Source organism: Lutra lutra, chromosome 14 (assembly GCF_902655055.1).
Source record: "Lutra lutra chromosome 14, mLutLut1.2, whole genome shotgun sequence".
NCBI classification, from domain to species: domain Eukaryota; kingdom Metazoa; phylum Chordata; class Mammalia; order Carnivora; family Mustelidae; genus Lutra; species Lutra lutra.
Window position 1 is genome coordinate 88,585,175 of NC_062291.1, and position 22,407 is coordinate 88,607,581.

The 22,407-nt window shown below is 59.0% G+C and overlaps 1 protein-coding gene across 1 annotated transcript in view; it reads left to right on the plus strand.

Annotated features, from left to right (window-relative positions):
- The first annotated feature begins 306 nt into the window (after window positions 1-306).
- KNDC1 (kinase non-catalytic C-lobe domain containing 1) overlaps window positions 307-22,407 on the plus strand; it is a 61,490-nt gene continuing 39,389 nt past the window's right edge. The window contains 6 exon segments of the mRNA XM_047703468.1: window positions 307-450; window positions 7,594-7,792; window positions 8,441-8,499; window positions 19,229-19,375; window positions 19,794-19,911; window positions 21,072-21,730. Coding sequence (XP_047559424.1) covers window positions 364-450; window positions 7,594-7,792; window positions 8,441-8,499; window positions 19,229-19,375; window positions 19,794-19,911; window positions 21,072-21,730 — 1,269 coding nt within the window. The 5' untranslated portion in view covers window positions 307-363.

Genomic DNA, 22,407 nt, shown 5'->3' on the forward strand with positions numbered 1-22,407 from the left:
GCGCGCAGCCCCAGTCGCGCCGCGGCGCCCGCCGAAGTGAGCCAGGCCTTGCGAGCGCGGGGACCCCCAGCCTCCCAGGCGCCGGGTCCCCCGCTCGGGTGACACTGCGGCAGGCGCGCGGGCGGCTCGCCGAGGGCGGGGCCGCGGGGGGCGGGCGCGTTGCCATGGCGGCGGGGCGCGCGTAGCCGGAGCCGAGCCCGAGCCCCAGCGGAGCCGGAGCCGGAGCCGAGCCCGAGCCCGAGCCCGAGCCGGAGCCCGAACCCGAGCCCGAGCCGCAGCCGCAGCCTGGGCCCCGCCACAAGGCCGAGGCCCCCCGCGCCGGTGTGTCCGAGGCGCCCCCGGCGCGCCCGCGGGCTGCAGGCCATGGACGCGGCCGAGCTGTACGAGGAGGATGGCAAGGACCTGGCGGGCTACGACTTCGAGCCGCTCCCCACTCTGCCGGAGGACGAGGTGAGCCCTGGCGCCCGCGGTGGGACCCGCTTCCCCCGGCCTTCCGGGCAGAGTCCGGGGGAGGGCGCCCCCGCCCCCCGCAGGCCCCTACCCCTGGCCCAGGTCTTGGCAGCCGCTCTCAGCAATCCCCCACCGGCCTTGAACATTCTCGCTCCGAGAGAGCAGGCCCCCTGGAACGCCCCCTGGGACAGCAGTGGGTGGGTGGGCACTGAAGAAGTTGGTGCCTTGTGGGCTGGGGGGCTCCGGACTGTAAATGTTGGATGGATGAGTGTGGTTTCGACATCGTGAGGGGGAGGAGCTGGATCCTGTTTTCCTCCTTGCCAGCGCCTGGGAGGTCAGTGGGAGGCACCAGCCAGCAGAGCCCAATCCAGCCCTCAGGTACCGCAGCTGGGGTGGAGGTCCAGAAAGCCCCCCAGGACAGAGGGCTGCTTCTTGAACACAGTGGACAACAGGGGCCTCAGGATCCTGAGTCCTGAGGCATCCCCCTACCCAAGGCTCAGAGAGACCAGCAGCCTCCCTCACATGGAGCTGCTGGTCATTCACTGGACTGGTGCCCACAGAACCCATTTGCCTGCAACTCTGGCTTCCCTAGCGCGCCCCACAGGCTGTGGCTCGGGGTCAGATGAACAAGCCAGGTCCCTCCATGGGATCGCCGGCCCCCAGAGGACGCAGCCGCCCCCAGAAAGACCCGAGGCTATGAGGTCTGGGTGGAGGGCCTTCCAAGCTTCCAGCAGGCGAGTGGCCTGGTCTCCAGGCTTCTGTGCTCACGGCTGAGGAACGCTGGCATCATGCCGCACTCGTGGGAGGGGCTGCAGCCAGATGGTGCTGGTGAAGACCCTCCAGTGCTGGGCAAGGCTGGTGCCAAGGCTGAGACATGGCCTCCAGCCTCCTGCTGCATGAGGGGCTCATAGGGGCCACAGCTGCAGTCTCCACGGTCTTCCACCTCTGCGCCCCCACTCTCGGAGGAGAGCCGGCTGTAAGGACGGAGTTCACACTGTGGGTAGCGCTGTCCAGGGTAGCAGAGTGTGCCCCAGGGCGCCGGTGGCCGGCCAGCCGAGGGCTGCTGCCGCTGCCTGCTCCCTCCCACGCCCTCCATGGTGGCCTGGATTTGGTGACAGTCTGCAGAGGGGGAAGCAAGAGCGTGAACAGAGCTTTGGGCATCTCTGTGGCTTTGATGGGAAATGAAAGGGCGCACCCAGCCCACAGCGGTCAGAGTCTCCCCCAGAGAACACATTTCAGCGTATCTGTTAGAGACTCACCTCCGAAGTCAGCATCCGAAGCAGGTGTAGAACGCAGTTCTTCTGCAGACCCGTGTTGGGTCAGCCAGCCCCCTCTGAGGGCCACCTGTGTGCCCCGTGCAGAGTCAGCGGCCCGTGCCCAGTGAACAGAGCAGCAGAGCCAGGACCCAGACCCAAAGCCGGATCCCCGCCCATGGTCGGCACTCCTATGTGCCCTGGTGCCTTCTCTGGGCTGGGGTTCCCTCGTGCCCCTCTGGGTCGGAGCAACCCCCTAGCTGTGCACAGTGTATAGGGCTGAGGGGTTCCCCCGTCCTGTGACCGGGGCCTCCAGGTGAAGTGGGAAGCCGCTGCATTAGTAGCGTCCACCGGGAGAGCTCAGCTGGGCCCTTGGAACTTCTCGCACCTCTTCTGGGAGACAGAGGCACTGTCTTTGGGCATGATCCCATAAAACAGGAAGCCCGTCGAGTCTCGAGCCTTGGAGCCTGACCAATGTCCTGTACCTGCGAACACACCTGGTTCAGACTTTGCACACACTGAGCTCAGCTGGTGCCGGAGGTTTTACATCTCCATCAGAGACACGTGACTGTGCTGCTACAGCCCTGCAGAGCCGGGCTGCCTCTGGAAAGCTCCTGTGTAAGGGGAGGGGGAGGCAGCCTGCATGGTCACCCGGGGGGGGGCCACGCTGGTGCAAGCCCTGGAGAGAGCCAGGCCGGAGAAGACGCGGGGCAGCTCCCCACGGAGGGACGGCAGGTGTCAGACCCAGGACACAGACAAGGAATTCGCAGTTCCACAGCTGATCACAGCCGACTGCACAGCAAGGCCAAGACACGGGACCCTATGCTCACCCCCACCCCTGCCCAGGAGCCCCCTGGAATGTTTCGCTGGTTGTAACCCTGGAGAAAAGCCGAGTGGCCAGTAAACATATGAAAAGTGTTCAGCTTCATCACAAGGAATGCCGAAGACGCTGATGGCGGGCGTCTCTGCACGAGGCCCGTCGGCGAGGACCATCACCGTGCGGTGGCTGCGTCGGCAGGGACCGGCATGCCAGTGGACGCCCCTGCCAGAGTGAGTGTGCGTGGAGCAGCCTCTCTGGGAAGCAGCTTGGTGTCTGGTGGTGATGTGGAGGATGGGATGGCCGCTCCCTGCGTCCCGGCAGCTTCACTCCGGGGGCAAGCCCTGGAGAATTCTCTGAGCTGGACACCCCCAGAGCACATGGTGAATGGGCCCGAGGTCCTGGAGGGTGTCGCCCAGCCCACTCTCTGGCTTCCTGCAGGCCGTGTGGCTGCACTGGCACCAGCAAGAGACAGGGACGGGGGATCAGGAAGAGCAGAGGCTGGTGGGGTGGGTTGCCAGGCCTTCTGGAGGCTGGTGGTGCCCCTTCCAGGGGCCTTCAGGGGACAAGGACAGGAGCGGGCTTGGGGATGAAGATGGCGCACCGGTTTGGGCCCGGAAAGGAGCGTGTGTCCTGCTCCCTAGACTCCCCGGAGGTCTAAGGAGTATTCTCGTCCCTTTGAAGTTCGGTGAGCACCTCCCTGGCATCTATGGGCTGGGTGCTGGGCTGGGCCCAGGGATTTGGAGGTGGGTGGACCCACAGCTCGAGGGTGCCCCGTGAGGAAACAGATATTCCCGCGGAGCCCCGCTGGGTCCGCGTGAGGCCCCTACCCAGACAGCACAGGGCAGCAGACAACTGGGAGGCCAAGGAGAGCATCGTGGTGGGCGAAGTTTGGAGGGTGGAGGGGGCACTTTAGGGCCAGTGGAAGGCCCCGAGCAGGGCACTCTGCAGAGCTCCCCGGGCCTGGCGGTCCGGCCCCTTGGAGGAAGCTGCCGGCAGGCCTGGAGAATGTCACAGCTGCTCTCAGCAGTGATCCGTGTCTCGCGGGGCAGTTCCTGTTAGGGTGCTTCGAGGTTGAAAACGTGAACATCTAAGCGTACACGTGAGATCCTCAAGAGCAGTCCAGGGGTCCCTGTGGGTCCCTGCGGGTCCCTGCGGGGCACCCTGGCTCACGTGCCCTCTCTGACAAGGGGCAGTGGGGTGTCTTCAAGGCCCAGACTCTCCTGGGGGGGCACACTCTGCCATAAGCAGACAAGGGTCCTCAGGTGGGAAGCTGGCCCTCGCCTCTGAGACCCAGGGACCGGCTGATGAGGGGTGCCCCTCCTCCTGGCCTGGGCGGGTGGAGCTTGTGCCTGCAGGACCTCTAGGGAAGGACAGCTGTCTTCCTGTCTTGCAAGGACTGCGGCTTAGGCGACGCGCACCCTCAAGCCTACCCCACATTCCACCCAGGTGGTGCGTTCCTGGGGAAGAGTGGGGGGGTGGTTCCAGGACCCAGGGGCCCGCCCAGAAGGCTTGGTCTGACCCAGGATGTACAGCCATCAGAGGCTGCCCAGCAGTGACAAGGTCAGGCTGTGCTGGCGGTGGCAGGGGACAGCTGCAGTGTGGGAAGTCGTGGTGCCTGCGGCCTGCCACGGGCCGTCATGGGTGCTGGGCACGTGGGCGCCCCACGGGTGGGGCTGCAGACAGGCATCAGTGGGCGCTGCGACCAGCTTTACTGCTCGCAGCGCGTCACCTGCTTCTGAAATGTCTGCCACAAGCAGTGACGCTCTTGTCCGTCCTGCCCCAGGCCCCGGAGTGTCACTAGGGTCTGTGTCCCAGGACATGCGGGGCCCACCTGGCAGCGTGGCTGAGCCTCTGGGTCTGGAGATGGGCACAGGTGTGCAGGGTGCCCACACAGCTCTCATCTGTCAGGGTGGCCAGGGGTGAGGGGCGTCCCCTGGGATTCTGGTGGAGATGGGCCGGGGACCCTGAGCAGACGACACAGGCTTCCCAGTCTCTTGTCCTTGTTCCCGCCAGCCCACTGGCCGAGTTTCATCCCACCCACCCTCCTAGAGCCACGGACTCAGGCAAGGAAGGGTGATTCTTCTGGGTGAACTGACAGAGGGGGTGTCAGGTCCCAGAGGACAGGTGACCAGGGAGTCTGTGGCTCAGGGTCCCCCAGCATGTGGTGAGACCCCCCCAACTTTGGTGTGCCAGGAAAGCCAGTGGCAGATCTCAGCTCTGTCCTGGAACCATGTCAGCTGAATTGTGCCTTCCCGTCACAGCTGGGCTCTGGAGGGGCCGAGAGCATCTTGTCCGTGAGTGGGGGCCTCGGCCATGAACCGGAAGCAGTGACTCAGGACCCATCAGACCAGCCACCTGTCCGGATGCCCCACCATGAACAGGCGCTGGGGGCTACAGGTCTTTTGGGAAGGAAGAGGTGCCCTCACAGGGGCGTCCTTCAGCCGGACTGGGTGGGGGCAGCCTTGAACAGGAGGTCACGCCACGGGCCATGCGATGCCCCATGGGCACCCCTGACCTGGGCTCCCTTCTCTGGGCAGCGCGTCAACAACTGTGGGGGCTGGCGCGTGCAGCCGGTGCAGGCAGACCAGCGGGCATGAACAAGGCCCTGCTATGGGGACGGGCTCAGACGGGCTCAGTGTGGCCAGCGTGCTTTTCCTAAACAGCACAAACCACGGGGTCTTTGGGTCGTTTGTTAGTGTGTGCCTGTGCGTGTGGGGCCGCGTGTGCACGTGTGTGGGGGGGGGCCGCGTGTGTGTGCGTGTGTGCGTGTGTGTGCGTGGGGGGCCTCATGCGTGTGCACGTGTGCGTGTGGGGCCGCGTGTGTGTGCGGGTGTGCATGTGTGCCTGTGCATGTCATGGGTGTGCACGTGGGTGTGTGGCATGCACAAGTGTGTGCACATGTACACACTCCCTAGCCACCTCCTTAACGAGGCCCCACAGGCACCATGGGGCTCTCCTGCATCCTGGGGAGTCCCCAAGTAGTGCACAGTGACCCCTAGATTGAGCCAAATCAGAAAGACCTTTCGGGGCGCCTGGGTGGCTCCATCGTTAGGCGTCTGCCTTCGGCTCAGGTCGTGATCCTGGGGTCCTGGGATCGAGCCCTGCACTGGGCTCCCTGCTCAGCGGGGAGCCTTCTCCCTCTGCCTCTCCCCTGTTTGTGCTCCCTCTCTGGCTCTCTCTCTCTCTCTCTCTGTGTCAAATATAAACAAAATCTTTAAAAAAAAAAAAAAAGGAAAGGGAAGAACTTTTATCCATGATCCTCAGGAACACAGCAAGGAAATGGGGATATTGAGGTTTTCGGGTTTGCTAGCCGCCTTCACACCCCAGTCTGCTTTATGCTCTCATTCTCCTTTCCGAGCTGCGGACCACCTTCCTCACAGGGGCACGCGCTGCTGGAAGCCAGCTAGCAGCTCTCTGCTCTTGGGTCCACTTGAACCCTGGGGCCCCTTCTTGAAGCGGCTTCCAACGCTGTCCTTCCCTTCTCCATCTGCCCCACGGAGGGAGCTGGAAGGGCCTGGGGACTGACGTGGAGGTCCGTGGTGAGCTCTGAGGAGGAAGCAGACGGTGGCCTGTGCCAAGTCACATGGGCACAGTACCACCCAGTCTCCGGGGTCCCCCTCCCATCACCCCACCCTGCTGAACCCAGAGGCTTAGCCCAGATGCCATGAGAGTCACCCTCTGATTTGTTTCCTTCCTTCCTTCCTGCCTCTCCTTGTCCCCCTTGCCCGTGGTTGTGGGGATCCCTGCCCGCAGTGTAGGTGGGAGATATTCAACGGCTTGAGCTAGACTTTTCCCGACCAGACAGCTAGGCCACACTCGGAGAACAGTCCTGTGTGCTGGGAGGGGTGGGGCGGCTGAGGCTGCGGGCAGGAGGGAGCTCAGTCTTCTGCACCATCGCCTCTGTTCCCCCTACCTCTCCTGACCCCACCTGCATGCGCCCTCCAGGCTCTGGCTGCCCCCGCCGCCATGGGCCAGTGGAGCAGAGACATATGGGCACAGCGAGGTGACCAGGGCATCAACTGCCAGCCAGCTTTGGGCCTGGAGATCCGAGGTGTCTCATGTGAGAATGTGTATGCACATACTCGGGGCACATGTATGTGTGAGTCAGTGTGTGGGCGTCTGGGCATGCACAACTGTGCATTTACGTAAACATACGGCTGTGAGCGTGTGCGTGTGTCTGCGTGTGCATGAGCCTGTGTGGCACGACCACAGAGGGTGCAGGAACTCGTACGTGTGTGCACATGTGTGAGTTTATGCTTCTGCGACTGTGGGAGAGCTATGCGTGCGTGTGTGTGTGTCCCCGTGGTGAGTGCCAATGTGCGTGCCTGCCCGGGGAGGGCTGTGCACGCGTGACCGTGCGTCAGTGTGTGGGTGTCAGGTGCACTTGTGTGTGTTGGGGACACAGTCACTGCTCCCCTTAGTCACAGGGAGGCCTGGGGTCTGGCCCTGGGGGAGGGACCATGGTGACGTCGGGTCCTCTGTGTGCCCTGCCGAGCTAATGCAGGGGCCACCACTCCGCCATCCCATCCGCGTGTTACTGTGTGTCCCGGGTTCTGTCAAATGCTCACCCCACATTGGCTGTTTTGTGAGATTTCCCGGCACGAATGTGCTTCTGTGTCTCCCCCGGTGACCGCCCTGCCCGTCAGCGTACAACCCAAAGAAGCAAAGGCCCCTACAGGCCCACTGAGCCCCGTGTGTGAGCCGGGGGGATCGGGGTACAGGGCCCAGCTGGACACGGGGGCTGCGGGGAGGCCGTGATTTCCGGGACCAGGAGCTGGGTCCCCAGCCCCCGGAGTAAACATCTCTCCCAGGAGCACACCAGTCGTTCTGCCAAATGCTCTGTGGCTTCTGGCATCCAGGGGACAGTGCGGAAGGTGACTCCCTGGGTGGTTTTTTTCTAAAGCCTTTGCCCACAGTCCTGTTTCTGATGTGAAGTGAAATTCCGCCGCGCATTGTCTGCTTCCCGAGAATCAGTGCGGACGCCGTGGTGCCAGGCCCTTCCCGGGGAGGAGGGCCTGCTGCGCCCGGGCCTGTCCCCAGACCCGCCTCAGCCGCAACCTGTCTTGGCAGGAGAACGTGTCCCTGGCCGACATCCTCTCCCTGCGGGACCGCGGCCTCAGCGAGCAGGAGGCGTGGGCCGTGTGCCTGGAGTGCAGCCTGTCCATGAGGAGCGTCGCCCACACGGCCATCTTCCAGACCCTGTGCATCACGCCGGACACTCTGGCGTTCAACACGAGCGGGAACGTGTGCTTCATGGAGCAGCTCAGTGGTGAGCCCAGGGCAGCGCAGGGGTGGCAGAAGGTGCCTGCGGGGAGACCGTGGACACAGGGTCCCAACCCGGGTCCGTGATTGCAGCGGCCACCCTGGTGGTGTCTCCAGCCCCAAGAACTCGCTGAGGGAGAAGGAGTGGGAGGTCCTCACAGGCTGTGTCACCCTGCTCCTGCAGGGAACCTGAGAGGGGCCCACATGCCCTGGAGACCCTGGCCCATCGGCCCGCAGTGAATGGCTGTGAGGCATGAAGCAGAGGGCATGGTGGTCCCTGCAGGAGGCCCCCACTGGCTGCCCAGCCTCCAGGACTCCCACAGCCCCTGCCCTGCTCCAGGGAGGGCCTGAGCAGATGGCCCAACTTTCCCCAACCTGTGCCTTCAGTCCCCTTTCTGGGAGCCGGGAAAACCCTTCTCCTTGCCCTTTGGACGGCTTCCCCGGGGCTTCCAGTGAACGTGCGGTCTCTCCGTTGCACTGTTTCCTCTGACGCTCAACGCAGTCCCCAGGGACGCCAGGACAGAAGGAGGTGGGGGGCAGGACGGGTCCCCTGGTGAGCAGGAGGCCATGGCTCCTGACCCTGGGTGGGTGGGCTTCCTCTTCACCGTGTGCCCTGTCCGTGTGCGACCCGAAGCCTTCTCTTTTCCTTCCCCAGATGACCCCGAGGGTGCCTTTGTTCCCCCGGAGTTCGATGTGACTGGGAACACCTTTGAGGTGGGTGGCAGGAGCCGGGCCCCCACAACCTTCACCAAGCGGGCTGCTGGTGCGAGGCCGACACGGGGAAGGCCGCTGTGGCGGGGACACTTCTGTGCAGGGCACGGGCTGGGGGCGGGGGGCCGCCTTTGGAGCACCCCCCCTTGTCGGAGTCAGGGTTCCCGGTGGCAACTTGGCGTTTGGACGCGTGCTCATCATTATCGTTGTTGAGTGTGTTTCCCGAGTGCGAACTTGACTACGTGTGACATGTCGGAGGTGCCCGGAGTTGCCAGTGGCGGCTGGCAGGGCATCGCGGCTTCCCCGAGGAACGAGCCGGGGGGTGGGTGGCAGCGCCCGGCAGGACACGTGGCCTGTGGGGGATCATTCCCAACCGTCTCGCTCTGGGCTGAGGTCTCCACCCCCGGGCACCCTGTGTGCAGGCCGGGCAGCGTGGCAGGGGGCGTCCAGAGCGGACCTCGCCACGGAGCCTGCAGTCTGAGAGGGACAGAGAAGAACAACTCGGTTGGAACGAGTCATTACAAACTCAAAAATCCCAGGAAGACCCATTAGCTTAGCGACATCAGGTTAAATTTTAGGGTTGGCTCCTCCTGGGCTCAGTGTTACTTTGTAATAAGCTGGCACAGCCCCGGCCCTGAAAGGCCCTGGTCCACGCTCGGGGGCGGGCAGGACCCCAGGACCTGGGTCACTGGTGGAGCAGGCCTCTCAGATCCCCTGGCCTCCGGGGCCAGAAGCAGAGCCTGGGGCCTTGGCTTGTGGCGGTTCCCAGCCCTGGTCCGTGCACAAACTCCCTTGGTTCACCTGCATGTCCAAGTCCAGAGCCAGCACGGAACCGAACTCCGGGAATAAGGAAGGTCCCCCCGAGCCGCCCACCTCCGTGCCGTGGGGCTGGTCTTAATAGCAGTGTTGCTCGGAGTGTGCTGGTTCCCACCTTCTAAGAAGAGTGTCGCTATGTGTTATTTTCTAGAACTTTCTCTCCCGTGCTTCTGGACGACACGTCTGAACCCAGTGGAGGGTCATGTGCAGCCCACGGCTCGTGGGGCATTAGTGCCGCTCTGTGCACCCTTGGTAGATCTGGGCGAGAGCCCCTCCCGGGTGTGGACCCTCACGGGACGGCCACACAGTGGGGCAGGCGCTGTTCCACGGTCTCGGACGCAGGCTGCCCCCAAGTGCTCTCCCGCCGTCAGGTGCCGCGGACCCCCTGCTCCCCGTCTTCCGTGTCGTTGTGTCGTTCTCCTCCTGTATCTGCGCCCGCGGAGTGGGAGGGCAAATGTCCCGCCTGCAGCGAGCGTGACCCTTTGCCTCCCAGAAATGACTGGGTGGCCAAGGGCTTCTCTTGGCGCAGGTTACGCCTGCCTGTGTCGGAGGTTAGAACTGAGACAGACCCTGCAACACACAGACCCGGGAGCTCACTTCAAAACAATAGTCAGCTGTTGCGTGTTAACATACAGAACAGGTTTTTATGAACAATAGCAGTATTTTTCCCCAAAACACAGTGAGAAGAGTAGGGCCGCTTCAGACATCTGCCCGCCCTTCAGCGTCAGGTTCCGTGGAATCCAGCGAGGTTTTCACGGCCCCCCACCTGCGGCGAGGTCCCCAAGGCGGTGTCCCTGGGGTGGCCTTTGGGAGGTCTGGGATACGCTGGGCTGGAAGGAGACTGAGCGTCTCTCTGGCGTGGTGAGGGTCACCCACGGTGGGGACCACACGGCCAGGAGGGCTGCTCGAAGGCCTTCTATGAGGGAAGAGGGCTCTCCAGTTCAGTGGAGTCAAATTTATTCATGTTTTCCTTGTTAGTACTTTTGTTGTTTTTTTTTTAAAGATTTTATTTATTTATTTGACAGACAGAGATCACAAGTAGGCAGAGAGGCCGGCAGAGAGAGAGGAGGAAGCAGACTCCCCCCTGAGCGGAAAGCCCAATGCGGGGCTCGATCCCAGGACCCTGAGATCCTGACCTGAGCCGAAGGCAGAGGCTCAACCCACTGAGCCACCCAGGCGCCCCTCTTGGTCTTTATGCTTGCGCATAAATGTTAGAATGAGTTACCCAATTCTGCGAAAAGCTCTGTTGGCATTTTGCCGGACAGGTTCGCACTCTCCATCCCTTTGGGGAGGAGGGTCTCTGTAGTACCGGGTCTTCTGCGTAAACCCCTTCACCTCCTCGCTGTTCAGCACCCCAGTGGCCCTGAGTAGGAGTCTGGAGCCTTTCATTAGTTGAGTCTCAGGAATGTGCTAATTTCTGCTTACATGCTAACTCGGTGGTCATCTCTGGTTTGTTGCTGGTCTGCAGAGCACAGTCCTGTAATATCTGAATCCTCTGTCCAGCCGTCGCGCTGAATCCGTTTACTGCTTCCCGTAACTTCTGGATTCTTCAGTCTTTCTAGCTGATCAGCTCACCAGCCCGTGCGAAGGGTTTGCGCCCCGTCTCCGCTCCCCGTCCCGCTGTCTGCCCCGGGAGCCGCACCGCAGCCAGCAGTGCGGTGTGGGGGGCGCGCCTCCTGTTTGGGGGCCTGGGGCTCTGAAAGCAGCGTCTCCCCGCACCCCACCCCAGCCAGGGCCGTGTTGGCGGCGCGAGGCCCTTCTGTGCCAGTTCTCTACCGTGGCCGCACCTCCGGCGTATGAAAGTGCTTCTGCGTCCTTTGAAATGACCATTAAGACTTTTAATATTTACATACTTATTTTCTTTTTTTAAATTTATTTATTTGTCAGAGAGAGAGAGAGCACAAGCAGGGGGAGCGGCACAGAGAGAGGGAGAAGCAGGCTCCCCACTGAGCAGGGAGGGCTCGATCCCAGGACCCTGAGATCATGACCTGAGCCCCCCAGGCACCCCGCGTACTTGCTTTCTAACGTTAATTCCCTCCTTCCTGCTTAGAAAAACCTAAAGCGGTAGCTGTCTCGTCCTCAGCACACGGCACGCTTACTGTGGCGTCTCGGGCCATGACTGACCACGTCGGGGCAGGACCGTCCCAGGCCGTGCGAGCGCCCCGAGCACCCCCTCCTCTGCCCACAAGAGCTCGTGCAACTGTGGGGCGCCCCGTCCCCGAGGTCCCATCACCCTTACTCATCAGGACACCTGGGTCCTCGGAGGGAAGGTTTTTGAGAGAGCTCGACTTGGAGTGACGGGATTGACGTTTTGTACTTCTCATTGAGAGCTTTCTGGTCAAGTGTGGTTTCTGAAGTTGGCCCATTTCTCCTTGTGTTTTCAGTTGCTGCCGCTTGGTTGCCGTGTCCCTTGTCGCCGTGCTGTCTGCGGGACCTAAATTCTCCCTCCTTGCCCTTGTCAGGCTCGCTGGGGGCATTCCCTTGGTTAGTTTTTCAAAGACCCCACCTCATGCCACACGATCTCTCCAGATGTCTTTGTTTTCTTTTTCCACTGGTTTCTGCTGTCATTTTTCACTCTCTTCTCCTTGTTTTGAGTTCGGCAAGTATCCCCCTCTGACACGAGTCAGACACTGAGCTCTGCCGCCTCCGGCCCAGCTTCCTTTCCACGCGAACGTTTCTCTCCAAGGCCGTGAGTCTCCCTCGAAACACGGGTCTTGCTGTGTCCTGCCCACCGGTCCGGGCAGCACTGGTACCAGCCTCCACTTCCCAGTGTTTATTTTGTTCCCCCCGGGATTTCTTCAAGAAGGGCTTGAGTTTTCCTGACTTGTTACTGAGATATAATGTGCGTACAGAGACACACACAGGTCACAAGCGTGCAGCTCCACAAGCTTTCCCAGGCTGAGCAGCCCTGACCCGGCATCGACGGACAAAGAGAGCACGCGGGCTCCCTGCGGGGCCCCGTGGCGGTGGCTCCGAAGCCTTAAATGTGTCGCGTCTCTTCACTTGTCCCACTGTGAGTTGCCTTCTTTCCCAGTGGGTGGTGGGTGATCTTCTCTGGTTTTCCACCCACGGAGCTGGCAAGTTCTCCTTACCTGACACATGCAAAGGGCCTGCTGGTGTGTACTGACACCTTGGGCCCAGTGTTTACAGGCGTCCCCCCTTGGGCCCATGATCCCAGGGTCTCTGTTCTGCTCTTGGATTAGCTTCATTCTAGTGTCTATTACTGGGGCTGTGAGGACCCCCCCAGCTGCCTTCTGGAGACCCAGGACATGTCCCATGGACTTATCATGTCTGCTCAGGTGCCCATTCCTGCCCGCAATCTGGGGCCACGACCCCCTACCCACGAGGACCATGGTGGCAAACATGTCTTCTTGGTGGCATTCCTGACAGGGTCAGCCCCTGCTGCTTGACTAGGAGACCTCTGGCCCTGGCCTCTGGGCCTCTGGACTGTGGCAGGAGTGTGGCCTGCCGGGCTGTGCCTGCTGGCCGTGTCAAGACTGAGCCTACAGCCTTGCCCACTGTCCTCCCACCGAGAGGCAAAGATAGAGAGCAATTTTCCTGAATCCCTCAAACAGAATTCCCCCTCGTGGCCCCGCCCCACAGCCCCACCCACCGCTGGGACGATGCCTCAGGCTCCCCAAATCCCCAGATGCGTGGAAGCCGACCCTCCTGGGACCATCCCCTGCACATCCCAGCCCTTGCCCAGGATGCCTCAGAGTTGGGCTCGTTCCCAAAAGCTGAAACTATGACCATGGCCAGCATTCAAGGCCTGCCCCAGGCAAGCCCCTGACCCTCACGGACTCACCGTGAGCATGTTTGGGCTCCAGGACGACACCGACACCCCCCACCCACCATGACTGTCCCTTGTCCACCGACGTGTGTGTCAGGCCTCACAGGGAACAGAGCAGGTGGGCTCCTGCTCCGTGGGGCTCATGGTCTTCACAGGGGACGAACTTGATGTGGGCAGTGGGCTGGGTCCTGAGAGAGGAGAATGGGGTCTTTCAAGGAGATGACAGGGTCCTCGTCCAGCTCAAAAGTCCCTGGAGGCCATTCTGAGAAAGTGATGTTCAGGTTGGAACCTAAAGGGTGAGTAGGGTTCACCAGATCCAGACTAGGAAGGGCTTCCCAAGACAGACAGGAGGGAATGGGCAAAGGCCTTGAGTGGCAAAGTCTCCTGTATTGACAGCACATCAAGAACAGTGTCATCCAACGAGCGGTGGGAAGTGTGTTAGTCGGCTTGTCAAACCCACAGATACGGAGTGATGGGTGGGCGGGAGGATGGACGTGTAGAAGGATGTGTGGGAGGCTGGGGGCTGGTGCGCCATGTGTGGGCGGCTGGGTGGTTGGATGCATGTGTGAGGGGGTCGACGGCTGGATGACTAGATAGTCTGGTGACTGGACAGACGGCACCGTTGTTCCTGGAGGGGAGAAAGCGCAGACGGGGACGCAGACGCCCTGACCTTGCAGAAACAGAGCCACGTTTTATTCTCAGGGCTGAGGTGGGGGTGGGGATGGTGCTCAGGGCAGGCTCGCGGCTCTCGGCCCTGGCTGGAGCCCTACTGGTGGTGGCTCATAGGGTTCACCTTTCCTTCCACCCCACGCATCAGCCACCAGCAGGGTCCCTAAGACATGGCGTCTGCCCCGAGTCCGAGCCGCAGCTTGACTTCAGTTTGGCGCCCTCGGGAGGCCCCGGACACTGGCTGTGTGGGGGCCCAGGCGGAGGACCTGGGGTGTGATCGGCAAGGTCAGTGTGTGAGATGGGCGTGCAGGCTGCCCTCCACATGGGGACCAGGGCTGGGGGTTGGGTGTCTTCTGTGAGAGGTGGGGTAGTGGCCCCGGGGCCCTGGGCAAGCAGCGGGACATCAACAAGGACGGGTATGGGAGGCCAGGGGGCAGGATTGCCCTGTCTGTGGATGACAAGTCTGTGGGCCTGAAATCTAAGAGACTCCAGTGGAAAAATCACAGAATAAGAGACTTGAAGGCCAGCGGAAAACAACATACATCCCGAAAACCACGTAGCTTCTCTTTGTGTTGGTAATTACCAGTTGGAGATGAAATGGAAAGTGTTTCGTTTGTATTAGCAACAGCTGTAGAAAGTCGGGAGTAAGTACAGCAGGAGGGCTGGAAATGTAAAGCGCACCACTTTTCCAAAGACGAGAAATCAAGATGCAAGACGAGGGGACAGACCCGTCCCTGCCCCTGAGCATCACCGCAGCTCTCCGGACACGTAACTGGCCTCTAACATGGTGTGAGTTTGTGCACAGACTAATGATGGGATACGCTTGTGTTTTGCAAACTTCCCCCTTCTGGTGGGTTAGTTAGCACCTCCGTTGTGCAGTCACCATTTCTTTTCGTTGTGAGAACACTTGGGGTCTCCTCTCTGAACAGCCTCAAAGTACTTGTGGCCCTGCCGCCGGCCCTGTCACTGAGCCACGCGCCCGGTGCCAGGAGCTCACTCGCCTCACAGCCGCAGCTCCGGGTCCTTTCTCCAGCATCTCCCCGTCTCTGCCAGCCCCAGCCCTTGGCATCCGGCCCTCCACTGTGTCTGTGCGCTCAGCGTTTTCAGATTCCGCGCAGAAGTAGGATCAGACGGTTTGTCTTTCTCTGTCAGACTCGTTTCATGCAGCGTAACGCCCTCAAAGGCTTCCTTTCTCACAGCCGAATCGGATTCCCTGGTATCTCCAGACCGCATTTCATTTTTTTTTCCTTTAAAGATTTATTTATTAGAGAGAGCACAAGCAGGGGAAGCAGCAGGCAGGGGGAGAAGCGGGCTTCCCGCGGAGCAGGGAGCCCGATGCGGGGCTCGATCCCAGGACCCTGGGAGCATGACCTGAGCTGAAGGCAGCGGCTTAACGACTGACCCCCCAGACGCCCTTAGACAGCACTGCTTTACCAATACATCCAAAGGCAGACACGGCCTGTTTCCACGTCTTGGCTTTTGTAAATACAGCTGCGGCAAGGGGTGCCTGGGGGGCTCGGTGGGTTGAGCCTCTGCCTTCGGCTCAGGTCATGGTCCCAGGGTCCTGGGATCAAGCCCCGCATCGGGCTCTCTGCTCAGCGGGGAGCCTGTTCCTCCTCTCTCTCCGCCTGCCTCTCTGCCTGCTTGTGATCTCTGCCTGTCAAATAAATAAATAAAATCTTAAAAAAAAAAAAAAGCTGCGGCGAACGTGGGAGCACACACATCTCTAAGACCCTGATTTTACTTCCTTTGGATACGTACCCAGACGTGGAATTGCCAGAGAGTGTGGTAGTTCCGTCTGTAATGTCTGAGAGCCTCTGTGCTGTTTTCCATGGTGGCGGCACCAGGTTGCATTTCCTCCAACCGTGCGCAGGGGCTCCCCTTTCTCCACATCCTCGCCATTATCTCATCCTCCCATATTATCTCTTGTCTTTTTGGTAACAGCCATAGCCACAGATGTGAGGTGACGTCTCCTTGTGCTTTGGGTCTGTATTTCCCTGACGATGAGTGGCGCCGAGCATCTTTCCTTGTGTCTGCTTGGCCGTCCGGACGTCTTCTTTCAAAGTGTCTTTTCAGTTCCTCTGCCCATTTTTTAATCAGATTATTCCTTTGCTCTTGAGTTGTAGGAGTTCCTTCTAAATTTTGGGGATTAACTCCCTATGAGACAGATGGTTTGCAAATACTTTCTCCCATTCTACAGACTGCCCTGTCTCCTCTGCCATGCAACGTCGTCCCCACTTTCTTGTTTTTCTTTTGTTGCTTCTGCTCTTGGTGTCACGTCCAAAAAGTCATTGCCAAGACCAATGTCTTAGGGTTTTTCCCTGTGTTTTCTTCTGGGAGTGTTATGGTTTGGGGTCTTACGTTACGTCCTTCATCCATTTTGAGCTAATTTTGTAAGTGGAGTGAGACGGTCCAAGTTCATTCTTCTGCAGGTGATTGTCTAGTTTTCCCAACACCACTTGTTGAAGCTCTGTCCTTTCCTCATTGACTAGCATCGGCTCCCTTGTCAAACATTGGTCGATTGTGTAGACAGGAGTTTATTTCCAGGCTCTCAATTCTGCTCCTTTGGTCTACGTGTCTTCTTATCCCAGTCGGGTCTGCTTGTGTAGCTTTGGGGTCATTTGACCTCAGGACGTGTGGTGCCTCCAGCTTTGTTCTTCTCTCTCAGGACTGCTTGGGCTGGTTAGGGGTCTTTAGTGCTTCCGTATGAATTTAGGATTGTTCTATTTCTGTGAAAAATGCTTTTTTCTGTGAAAAACAAAAACTTTGATAGGGATTGCATTCAATCTAGAGATGACTTCGGGAGGTACGGATGTTGCAATGACACTAAACCTCCCAGCCGTGAGCACGGCGCAGCTTCCCATGTGTTTGTGTGTTCTTTCATTTCTTTCACCGGAGTCTTAAACTTGTCAGTGTACAAAACATTCACTTCCTTGGTTAAATTTGTTCCTAATTATTTTTTTTGTTTTTGATACTATTGTAAATGGGATTGTTTTCTTTACTTATTTTTCCTGTATTTCATTGTTCGTGTATGGAAAGAGAGCTAACTTCTTCATGTTGCCCTTATCTCCTGCAACTTTATTGAATTTGTTGATCCATTCTAAGAGAGCTGTGGCAGAGTCTCTAGGGTTTTCTATATGTAAGACCACATTGTCTGCAAATAGAGACAATTTTATTTCTTCCCTTCTGATGTGGGTGTTTTTTATTTCTTTTTCTTGCTTGATTGCTCTGGCTGGGACTTCCAGTGCTGGGTTGATAGGAGAGGGAACAACGGGCACCCTTGTCTCGTTCTGATCTTAGAGAAAAGTTCTCACCCTGTCACCACCCACTGTGATGTTGACTGGAGGCTTGTCCCTTGTGGCCTTTGTTATGTTGAGATTTTGTTCTGTTTCTTCTGTGCCTAATCTCTTGAGAGTTTTTATCATGAAAGATGCTGAGTTTTGTCAAATGTCCTTCTGCATCTATTGAGATGGTCGTACGATTTTTGTCCTTCATTCTGCTAATGTAGTCATCACGTCCACTGGTTTGCAGGTCTTCTGGATCACCTTGCAACCCAGGGATAAAACCCACGTGACCATGGTGTACGATCCTGCTGATGTGGTGTTCAATTTGGTTTGCTAATGTCTTCTTGAGCACTTCTACATCTCTGTTCATCGGGGATAGTGCTCTCTAGTTTTCCTTTGGTTCCTTATCTGACTTTGGCATCAGGGTAATGCTGGCCTCACAAAATGAGTTTGTGAGTGTTCCCTCCTCTTCAATTTTCTGGAAGGACTCAAGACGGGTTGGTATGAATTCTTTAAATGTTTGGTAGAATTCACTAGAGAAACCATCCGGTCCTGGCTTTTCTTTGTTGAGAGGTCTTTGATTACTGATTCAATTCCTTAGTATGCATGGTCTGTTCAGATTTTCTGTTTCCTCATGATTCAGTCTTGATAGGTTGTATGTTTCTAGGGATTTATCCATTTTTTCCTAGGTTATTCAATTTGTTGGTATGCAGTTGTCCTCAGTCGTCTTAAGATCCTGTGTATTTCTGTGGTGTTACCTGTAATGTCTCCTCTTTCACTTCTGATCCTATTAATTTGAGTCCTTTCTTTTTTCCTGGCTAGTCCAGCTGTAGTGTCCATGGCCAGGACCAAAGTGTATCTCTTTTCCTATTATCTGACACATAGGTGGGCAACATTCCCGCTGGGTCCCTCAGCATGAGGCACTGGCTCACACAGACCCCACACAGGGGCTCTTGGCTGTGAGTGGAGGTTGAACTGCTGTTGAAGGTTAGGCCCTGAAGACATCCTGTTGACCATCTTGGTGACATCCTAAGTGTTTTATTTTGTAAGAAGTTGATCCTTCCCAAATTCTGCATTATCGATGCAATTACAATAAAATCACAACCATTTTTGGTTTATTTTGTGAATGGGAATGGGAGAATTTATATTTGTGCTTTGAAACCAGACAAAAGTGAAAATAATCCAACTTTCTAAGGGAAAAAGAGGTACAGCTTGTCCTCAGGATGTGAAAATACACTGTGACGCTACTATAAGTAAAATAGCACAGTCTGGACAGGACAGACACCTGGACCAGCATCAGAGGAGGGGAGGCCCACTGGGCCCCGGGGTCCCGGGGGAGCCAGCAGGACCAGCAGTGGCGGAGGGCAGAACGTCCTCTAAATGCTTCTGAGGCTGCTCTCCACTACAAGGGAGACAAACCCAGATCCTGACCACATGCCAGCACACTGACAAATTTCAAATGGATTAGAGCTGGATGTATAAAAATTATAAAAAATATGGGAGGAAACAAAAGAAAGCTGTTTTTATCAACCTGGGGTAGGGAAGTTCCTCCTAAGAATAGCTAAAGAAAAAAAGGTCTGATTTCACCAATTAAACGTGAGAATTTTTTAATGTCTAAAGATGGATGAACTACATCCAAAGCTAAGTGACAAATGGAAAGAACATATGTGTGGCACCCAGACCGGCAGTCGGGGCCCGGTGTGCCAGGGGTGCTCCCCAAACAGGAAACAGCCTGGTGGAGTGTGAGGCCCATGAGTGGGCATAAGGAGGAAAGTTAGAACCGTGAATAGCAAAGAACAGATGCTCAGTCTCATTCATAATCAGAGAAACACAGATTTAAAAAGAGAAGACTGCCCTTCGGAGACATGGCCACCATCACGGGTGGGGGTCCTACATCTGCGCACCTTGGGGTGAGGCTGGGGTGAGCCAAAAGCCCGGGGGGGGTGTCCACTGGTCAGTGCAGCAAGGTCTGCACAGACCCCACACCCACGGGCACAGGGCCCCTGCCTTCGTGTCGGCACAGTCACCATGGTGGGGGAGGCACTGCCTTGGCCGTGCTGCATGGGCTGTCAGGAGCAGGAGTCCCCCAAAACACGTGTTCCTGGCCAGTGGAGCAGAGACCGTGTGGGGACGACCATGCTCTGGGGCATTGACCAGCTTTCTGGGGCTGCAGGCTCACATCTACTCTCTGGGGGCCACGCTGAAGGCGGCCCTGGAGTACGTGACTGAACCCGAGCTGGAGCCCAGGCTGAGCCAAGACCTGGAGGTGTTGCTGAGCCGGATGCAGGCAGAAGACCCCAGGGACCGGCCCGACCTCGAGGTACAAAATCACCCTCAAGGCGAAGACCTGAGGCCTTCCCTCTGGCCCCGGGGCCCCAGGGACACACACACACACACACACACACACACACACACACGGGGCCCTCCTGCCCCCACACCTCTCCCCTCGGTCCACGGGCTCTTCTTCACCTGGGACCTGGTGGCATTGCATTTTGCTTAAAGAAGAGCCTGACCTTTTATTATACGTTGTTACTGTGAAGAGTGTGGCTTAGAAGAATGGCCTGGTTTTCCATAATCGCAGGACACATAGCTTTTCTGTGCCAGAAAGCAGACATGGAGGGGGTGGGCTCCCAGAGGGCGGGGCTCCCAGAGGGCGGGGCTCCCAGAGGGCGGGGCTCCCAGAGGGCGGGGCTCCCGCGCTGAGCTTCCCGCGCTGAGCTTCCCGCGCACGTGTGCAGGGCATCATCGCGCTGTGCGAGGAGAAGATGCTCTTCACGTCCTCCTGCCGCCTGTGCCGGAGCCTCTCCGCCATCGGAAGGAGAGTGCTCTCCATTGAGTCCTTCGGAGCATTTCAAGGTAAGCATGTGCACGCACGTGTGCTTGCACACACAGTCACATACACACACACGCATGCGCATGCACAAACCTTAGCACATGCACACGTGTGCATGCCATCACGCTCACCACGTAAACACCCGCACTCGTGCGCACATGCCCCACAGGCACACGTGTTCACACTCACTTGCTCATAGTCCCAGAAGCATACGTGAAAGTGCAGTCATTCACACCTACTGGTGCACGTGCACACTTGCCCACACACATACTTGTGCACAAGCACAACACTCTCCCATGCACACCCATGTTGTAGCCATGCTCATAGACGGACACCTTTGCTGTCACTCTCAGTCACCTTGCACACGCTTTGCAGACACCTGGGCCCCTGGGGGTGGAGCACAGGTCGTGCTGAGAAGTGAGCAGCCCTACACCTCTCCATGCGGGTCTGTGAGCAGGTCGGGACGAGGGCCCAGCGACACTGTGCTCTCCCTTCTTTCCTTCCCACTGGCCAGCACCACGCGGTGTCTGACGGACCCATTACTTCTCCACGAGAGAAGCTGCTGCTGAAGCCTCTGGGGTTTCTTGTCCCCCATGAGGGCTCTGGCATGGTCTCAGGTCACGTTTTGAACAAATGGCAGCGTCTGTGCTGTGCCTGCAGCAAGGAGCCTGGAGAGCCCTCAGGGCAGCCACATGGAGCCTCTGGTGGCAGCAGGCCCCAGTGGCCTGAGGCTCAGCTCCCCCCAGGCAGCAGAGAACAGTCCCCTGGGAGAGGCTGCAGGCCACAATGAGGGCCTGTGTGTCTCGAGCGGCATCCATGGAGGGTGGCAGCTGCATCCCTATTCCATGTCCTCTTTCGGGGACAGCATTCTTGTGATCATACTAGAAAGCAAAGGCTCTTTGGACAAGCTGCTTGGACAACCTTAGGAAGACCCTGAGGGGGCGAGCATGCTGCACAGGGAGCCCGGGGCCCCTGGAGCCTCCGTAGTTGGAATCAGCCGGGTCATGCGATGAAGGAGGCAGATGAAGGTGGTTCTGGGCCAGTGCTGTGGGGGGGGGGAGGCCCAGGAGAGCAGGGGAGGCGCCTACATCCCTCTGGTACCAGGTGCAGTCACTGGGGATGCCCAGCCTGGGCTCAGGTCCCCGGCCGCCTCCCCTGCAGCAATCACCTTGCTTTTGCCCAGATGTCACCGAGAGTGCCTGGAGCGGGAAGCCTGCCGCAGGGAGCGTGGGGCCCAGGAGGCAGACGGGGGTCCAAGCCGTGGACCCAGGGAGCATGCCCCAGCGTCCTGCCCAAGAAGCCCAGGGCAGCCCAAAGCAGCCTGCTGCCTCCCCCTCCAAGCCCCTGCTGTCAGCCCCCATGAGAGACGGAGAGCAGCCGGCCAGTCTCCTCCTGGACTCCCAACACCCCCCGGGCGACACGGACAGGAGGTGCCTGCGGAAGGTGCAGATGTTCCCCAAGCTCCCGCCCGATGGCCCCGAGCCCAGCACCCTCTGCCTGACGCTGACCCCCGCCAAGAACCAGCCATCCACATCCCAAGTCTTCCCTGCAAACCTCAGCAAGGCCCCTCTAGATGGGAAAAACGGCCTTTCCAGCTACAAGTCAGAGCCCAGTTCCAGACTGTGGCCGGGGCGGGAGCCCGAGCTCCAGCAAGGGGGACCCGGAGACGCCAGCCGAAGTGGGGACAGGGCATCTGGGGCGCTGGGCTGGAACCCGGTGGAGCAAAGCGCCCCACCCCGTTCCGAAGACCCTGGAGATGCAGGCCAAGAGCCCAGGACGTGCAGGACTGAGGAGGGGTCCCCGGACCGAGCTGGGGAGCCGGCTAGCGCCACGGCAGAGCAGGTGGGTGATAGCGGTTCCCGCCACATGCCAGGAGGGGGCCCGCACTCGAGCAGGCACTCGGTCCTTGGCTCACATGCGGTGCTGGTGCCTCCGGCACAGAGGGGAGTCTCACCGTCACTCCTGCTCCATGATTCACCAGTTTCAAGCAAGCTGTCTGTTTCTGAAGGAAGTTCTGGGTACAGCCTGCTGTTGTCCCAGGCCGGGCCTCTCCTGCGGCCTTCCCGGAGGTGGGGCGTCCGTGAGAGCAGCCCCACACCCCACGCGTTCGCCACAGGAGGCACCCCTGCTTCGGGGTTAATGTTCTGCCAAAGGAGGGTGCAGGGAGCGGCCTTCCCAGGAGGAGGCCCGGCAGCCCCAAGCCGGCAGGCTTACCTCTGCTGCTCTGTTCCCCAGCCCGGCGGCCAGCGGCGGCAACGCCTTTTTCTCCTAATTATCTCAAAGTCAGGAGCGGGCTCCTGAATGGCCTGGTTGGTTGAGCACCCTGCTCTTGATCTGAGCTCAGGTATTGATCTCAGGGTCATGGGTTCAGTCTCTGCACTGGGCCCCACGCTGGGCGTGATACCTGCTCCCCGCTGAGCATGGAGCCCGACGAGGGGCTCCATCCCATGACCTTGACATCATGACCCGAGCCAAAATCAGCAGCCAGACGCTTGACCGACTGTGCCACCCAGGCACCC